Raw genomic sequence first — 6,265 nt, 5'->3', positions numbered from 1 at the left:
TCAATGCCTGGCAGCTCCCTAAAATACCTGTCGCTAAAAAGGTAAGGATAAATTTCACTGCAGGATTCAGATTACAAATTTGAACGATAGTAGTGATTATTTTAATGACGTAGTTACTGATAGTAAGATGCGAATAACAATTATGATTCGATCAATAATTAAATCATCCAGTCGTATGATATAACCACCCATAGTCTAGCACTTTATGCGAAGGGACGCGTCGTGTTCTGGGCAAACCCCTGCCAAGTCCGTGTCAAACCCCTGTTTCTTTCAAATCAACTCTACAAAGACCGGCCACATATAGCATAGGTAAACCAGAATTAGAACCAAAGTCCTTTCCAGGCTTCATTGCATAAACTGTACCCCAAGACTAACTAAAGTCTGTTCTGCTGTCAATTGTAAGGGCAGAGTCAATTACACTATCTCTAGCTATCATTTTTACTTGTTAGTCTACACTTCTTTCCATAGACAAGGGCTTTATTAAATAAAGTTTAAAGGTTACAGTGGCATCTGCAGAAGTCATTACTGCCTGAATTATCCTACCAATATCCCGAATCACCACTTGTTATCCGCTACCGATGAACCTGTCTATCGTGAGAATTTCTTACCGTTCGATGCAGCACATTGTGATATCACTACCATAAGCCTGGGATATTTAGCCCGAGAATTTCCGGGGGGTCTGATAATAATGTATCAGCGAGTATTGACGTAAGACGAGCAGTGCACCACGGCTTTCCGCTACTATTGAATAATAGCCGTTCGTGATAGTATGGAAATGGCCGAGTTTGTTGCTCCCGTCTCAAGAGGGCGGCGAAACGCCGAACATAAACCAGATAGTTGTACATAATATACGCCAGCCGTGATGGCAGAAACCGAACCACATAAAACTCTCGGCCCATTTGCCGTTTAGCTTTGTGATGCCGTAGTATGTAGGCCATCAACCCGTTCCAAATTGAGATACTGCAGTTCGTAGAAGGGCCACTCTCGCATGCTAGCGTAAAAAGGTCACGCGCTCGCGGAGTTTGACCACATGCTGTGTAGAGGCCCCCAGCAAGCATCTCCTCCAGCTTCGTAACTTGCTTGAGATATAAGTCCATGAATTTCCATCTCCAACACCCGCCCTCGCTGAGCTTACTCTCCCGAGAAGCATATCCTGAGTAAAGCAGGTCCAAGTAGGCTTTATCAAGATGATTCGCTGGATGTTTCACAAACGAATATCCGCTCGACATATTGACCATGTCATCCTTTATCGCTGCTAGATCAATGTCAGGCTTGATGTCAAACATCAGCTTGTCACAAATCTCTTCTGCTCTCGAGATGAAATAATCGGGGATTTGTCGGAATTTGTCCATGGTCAATTGGAAGTCACCATAGCGTGTTATTTCTCCATCATCACTCCAGCTGAACAAGATGGATGAATGAAGCTCTTGGGCGCTACCTTTCATACCAATATGCAACTTAGCCACGCCTCCAAGGTTGATAAAGATAATGGGGAACTGGTGGATGCAGTCTTGAGCCTCTTGGCTCGTCGAGTCGTCGCCGACAACAGTTCGGATTGCTGGAGTAGCTGACATGTTGTTGGTGGAGTTGTGTTGTGGTGTGTGTGCAGAGATGCAAACCCGAGGTTATATCCCTTTATATACCTCCTGATCTCTTCACTTTGCAATGCCCTAGGGCTTGCAGCAAGATGTAATGGTCATCGTGAAAGCTTCTGGGTAAAAGCTTATATTGAGGAAAAAAATACCGTGTTCTTATTTGTCACCTGTGTTTGCAGCCTAAAGGTTAACCTTATAGGCGGCAGTCATCCCCGTAGAACAAGATGGATGGTGCTCGGTACGGGCGATATTGCGACCAAAGTCTCTGAGACTAGTCATTTCAGCGAGTGGGTACTGTGTGCCTGCTATCATGTACCTTTCTCGAATTGAATTCGACTGATCCAGCTGGTTCACATATGAACGTTGTGGAATCCCAATAGCACGGTACTCTCGTAACGGCAAGGCGCGTTCCATCAGTATCCGACGTTGAATATAGATGAGACCCGAGAGATATGGACAAAACTGCCTCGCGCGTAAGAAATGCTTGCAATCTTGGGAGAAGCCAAATATTCCACTGAAGAATACAAGTAGTGTAGAGCTCGGTCGACCTTCGATGGAACGCTCAGTGCTAATGGTGAAACATAACTGGTGTAAAAGTTCAAGAAACTCCATGAATGTAGCCTTGTTGGACTCATCTTGTATCATTGAATAATTGCCATGGTGGCCCCCATCGGCTTCGACTTGGTCGTCTGTAAACTCTGAGTTTTCACGGTCGAGCTGGTCGTAACTGAACACCGAATCTGTATGTTCGTCTTCTTCATCACTATAGGGTTCCTCCTCATCTTGCTCACTGTCAACATCTTCAGATTGCGATGCATTGGCTGGAATAATTTCCTCCTGCAGCAGGGGATGCTCGAGGCGTACAGAAGCCTCGTCCACGGCTTCGCCGATTTTTTTACCTCTCGGTACCATAGGCCATAATCCGCTGGAACAGTCGAATGATTGCCAGACCTTATGCTCCCATATGACTTGGAGCTGGGAGGACAGATATTCGCTTAGCTGAAACCTCATACAATCTGTCCTAAGTCTGGCTGTCATTATATGCGTCCGAAAAGCAAAAGCCAACAGGCGTTTCTGGACATTCCGGTATTTTTTTCGGTACTCTTTTCCGCCACTAGACTGAAAGGTCTTTCGTAAAAGTGCTGGTATTTCGTGCTGTTCAGCCAGCATAGAAGAAAACGGCTTGTTCGACTGATCGTGTCTTCGCATCGGTCCACTACAGTATCTAAAGCCTCTAAGATGCAAGAAATCTTCTGCTCAGCTTCGCTCGAGCTTGTGATGTCTGGATCAGATTCTTGGTTTCCCTGCCCCAAGAAGCGGTCAATTGCCAAGGCGCGTCGGTCAGGTAGTCGAGTCGATGATCGCAAGATATCGCGCCTTGCGCCTTTGTATATATCTTGCCATCGTGTTCTCTCCATCCAGATGCTCGTAGTCGCAAAAGAGCCATTGTCCATATCTTTACTACTCAAACGTGGCTGGTTCACTGTTTCCGAATATGTCTGTTCACGTTCTATTACTTCACTGAGATGAGAGCATGAGGCCTGGTCGAGTTCTCGTGGCTCCACTCGCGATTGGAACGAGTTTGTATGCATTCTGTTGCGCACATCGGTTTGTGGCCGTGTCTGGACATTTACTTGGAACCATCTGCTGCCGGCCCTGCTAGGAAAGAATCGTTGACACGCGACATGTTCCTCCCACGGTGGTTCATCAGCAGATTCGTGGCAATCCGGTACTGGTCTTCCCCTGCCTCTTGGGTTTATCCATTGATGTTTCTCAGCGCAATGCTTTTGCATCTTTTGGATGCGACGCAGAATATGGCCACAAGCACGGCATTTCAAACCGTCTGGTTCTGGTGGCGCAAGGTAAGGGATGGGTTCAATCGTACTCGTTGGGTACTGCAAATCACGTAATTCGTCCTGATTGCGGCTGATGTTCGGGATCTGGTTTATCTTCTTCATCAGCCCCTGCCGATGCTCTGGCTGTATATCGCGATGTCGTGTTTTCAAATGCGTAGCAACTTCAACGGCTACGGAGGCGAACCCACAAACCTGGCACACGAGAAGGCGGTATGAAGAGAGAAGAACGTAGGGATAAATTGCACTGCACGTTTCAGGCTGCAAGTTCGCAGCCGTCATAGTGGGCATCACAGTGACCTGGTTACTGATAGTGAGATCTGAATAATGATGGAGATTTGATACTACATCTCTATAGCACTTAACGCGACAGGACGCGGTCGTGTTCTGGGCAAACCCCTGCCAAGTCCGTGTCAAACCCCTGTTTCTTTCAAATCAACTCTACACCCTGGCAAAAATCAACCCTACTAGGTTTAAATTGGGTCAATAAAATCAACTCTACTAGAGTTGATTTGGTCATTAGTTACTAGGTTGATTTTTTGACCAGGAGTAGTGTTTCGACATGGTTGACAAGCGAGCGAGTCACAGCACTGTATCACTAAAAAGAGCTTACCCTATAAGAGTGATGAAGTTGCCATGCTTAAACCGTGCAGTTAAGAATGTCGATCAAGCAAGAGAAGAGGCAATTTTTCTGATGCGGCGGTATGTATTCGCCGAGTTTGTAATAAGATTTGTAATTTAGTTGTACATAGTAATATGACTTATTACGTCGCGTGGTAATGTCTCGTGAAGTACCAGAGAATATCCTGTCCACTAACTGGGCTGGGTTTTCATGAAATAACGAAAAGTCTTTATCTGTCCGCATGATGCTTTCTTTTACCCCACATGAAAATCAGAGCAGCAGAACTCGGAATCAGACGCACAGACACTAATTCAAAAAACGGAATTAACTAGAGCGATATGAAGTCCACTCGTGGCGCAAGGCTATCGTGGTATAATAACAGAACGAGCAAGAAGGAAAGGCAAGGCAAATAAAGCAAACAAAAAGAGGAAAAAGAAGGACCGTCGCGCTGGGACGTGCCCCTTACGCGTTTTTGTAAAAATAATCGATCCAGGAACGGGCCCCTTTCCTAACTAGAATCGTCGAGTAGGTCGTTGACTAAAAGGCCCAACTGAGCTATGTTAGCGTAACACTTGATAAACTAAGGGTTTAGTGAGCAACCATGTTCGGGCACTTCTCGCATATGACGTGCCAATCAAATATGGCCTTTCTTCCGTCCTTCCAAAGTGTGTAAACAGCCGGACACTTACGGTCATCGGCCTTGCCCACGCAGTGAGTAATTCTTTCGATCTTATCCTCCCACGACCCCGAGAGGAGGGCCGAGAGATCGCCTTGTTGTACTTGCTTAGGTGGTTTACTTCGAGTCTCTTCTTTTATCGATACATGTCTTGCCTTGTTGGTGACTGCTTCTGGCCGCTTAGGCTTGGCATAAGAAGTTTTGGTGCCCTAAAGGGTTGTTAGCCACAGGAGCCACCGCCGGAATGTTTACGAAATATAATTACAATTGATTGCCTTTTGGTCTTCTTTGTGATGCATCTAAGATCCGTAAGTACCGAAAAAAACCATGCCTGAAAATTAGCTTACTGAGTTTGCTTGCGTTTGCCGTCCAACCATTTTTTACCGATCCTACATTTCGTCGCGCCTAAAACCCTTATCACTCGCGAGACTTTGCGTTTGCGAAATGCTATAGAAGTTTAGCTCACCCCTTTGGTCAGATGTGGAGGACTTGGCTTTGAGTCGGATGAATGGGGTTCGGAGTACGAACGCGACGCGCTCTAGATCTTGTCTCATACCAAATTGTCTGGGAAACTTCGATAAAGATAACACCAAGGAGCCATAGTCTTACCTGAATGCATCGCGAAAACAAGTGAATTGCGCGGGTTGGGGATATGGCGGTGCCTAGTAAGGTGGAATTATCAGTCTTTCGAGGTTTGAACGCGTCTTACGCGATGTTGTTCATCAGCCGAACCTGGGCGGATCAATACTAACCCGATGCGCCCCACCTACTATTACTAATGTAGAAAGGTTGAACTGAATCCCGTCGCATTATTCAATTTTCGTATGTGCCAACTCAGACGACTATGAAGTTTCCCGGCGTTTTGCCGTAAAAGCAGCCGATGGAGCTAGTCCTGGATGGGTTAAGAAGCTTCTTCTGCCGACTACTGTTAGGGTATATCGCTTCCAGTTGCCAAACACTGCTGGCGTACAAGTACTTTCTATCTCCGATAAGATGCCATGAAACACTACGTAAAGACCTGGTAGGCAGGATATATTGGAATGCATGAGTATCCAAGCATTTATTCAAGATTGGTTTCTACTATTAATCCAAATTGGAGCTGTTCGAGAGAGTTCAGTGGAAGTCAACAGAGGCATTTTATTTTTTCCAAACTCTGCCACAGCGATTCATCTAGCGATACGTATATAAATAGATAGAGAATATATCAATTGATTGACCAATCTCCACAGAGCCGTTTCTTATCTATCGTTGGCTAAAAAACCACGGGAAAAGAAAGTATCTAACTCAGTGTCAAGACGAAAGCATTGTCTGAGCTCAGGGGCTGCTTACGGGTTCTCGGAAGCAGCTGTGGCCGGCGGTGAAGGAGCGAGTGATGCACCTGTTTCGCACATCGCTAAGCGAAGGACGACTTCCGGATCAATGGAGGGCCGCCAAGATCATCCCTCTCAAGAAACCGGGGAAGAAGGACTACAAGATAGCGAGGACGTGGAGGCCGATCTCGCTGCTATCGACGCTGGGT

At 46.1% G+C, this 6,265-nt stretch overlaps 5 protein-coding genes across 5 annotated transcripts in view; 1 reads left to right on the top strand and 4 right to left on the bottom strand.

The window, feature by feature from the left end:
- Window positions 1-83, top strand: part of FMAN_14259 (uncharacterized protein) — a gene marked incomplete at both ends in the record, with an annotated part of 973 nt that extends 890 nt beyond the window's left edge. The window contains one exon of the mRNA XM_041826262.1: window positions 64-83. Within this exon, the coding sequence (XP_041691459.1) occupies window positions 64-83 (20 nt within the window). The remainder of the gene's footprint in view (window positions 1-63) is intronic.
- Window positions 84-1,005: 922 nt separating this feature from the next.
- FMAN_14260 (uncharacterized protein) lies at window positions 1,006-1,574 on the bottom strand (the record flags this gene model as incomplete). Its single annotated transcript, XM_041826261.1, has 2 exons — window positions 1,006-1,079; window positions 1,136-1,574. The coding sequence occupies 2 exons, from the start codon at window positions 1,572-1,574 to the stop codon at window positions 1,006-1,008; spliced, it is 513 nt and encodes a 170-aa protein (XP_041691458.1).
- A 201-nt stretch (window positions 1,575-1,775) lies between these two features.
- On the bottom strand, window positions 1,776-2,633 carry FMAN_14261 (uncharacterized protein; the record flags this gene model as incomplete). The annotated part of the gene is made up of 1 exon (XM_041826260.1): window positions 1,776-2,633. One exon carries the CDS (start codon window positions 2,631-2,633, stop codon window positions 1,776-1,778), a length of 858 nt encoding a protein of 285 aa, XP_041691457.1.
- FMAN_14262 (uncharacterized protein) lies at window positions 2,633-3,553 on the bottom strand (the record flags this gene model as incomplete). The annotated part of the gene is made up of 1 exon (XM_041826259.1): window positions 2,633-3,553. The coding sequence occupies one exon, from the start codon at window positions 3,551-3,553 to the stop codon at window positions 2,633-2,635; it is 921 nt and encodes a 306-aa protein (XP_041691456.1).
- Window positions 3,554-4,578: 1,025 nt separating this feature from the next.
- Window positions 4,579-5,365, bottom strand: FMAN_14263 (uncharacterized protein; the record flags this gene model as incomplete). Its single annotated transcript, XM_041826258.1, has 5 exons — window positions 4,579-4,620; window positions 4,671-4,955; window positions 5,012-5,045; window positions 5,094-5,193; window positions 5,356-5,365. The coding sequence occupies 5 exons, from the start codon at window positions 5,363-5,365 to the stop codon at window positions 4,579-4,581; spliced, it is 471 nt and encodes a 156-aa protein (XP_041691455.1).
- Between the last annotated feature and the right edge of the window lie 900 nt (window positions 5,366-6,265).

This window comes from Fusarium mangiferae, assembly GCF_900044065.1.
Source record: "Fusarium mangiferae strain MRC7560 genome assembly, contig: FMAN_scaffold031, whole genome shotgun sequence".
Lineage (NCBI taxonomy): Eukaryota > Fungi > Ascomycota > Sordariomycetes > Hypocreales > Nectriaceae > Fusarium > Fusarium mangiferae.
This window is presented reverse-complemented; position numbering and strand designations above follow the sequence as displayed.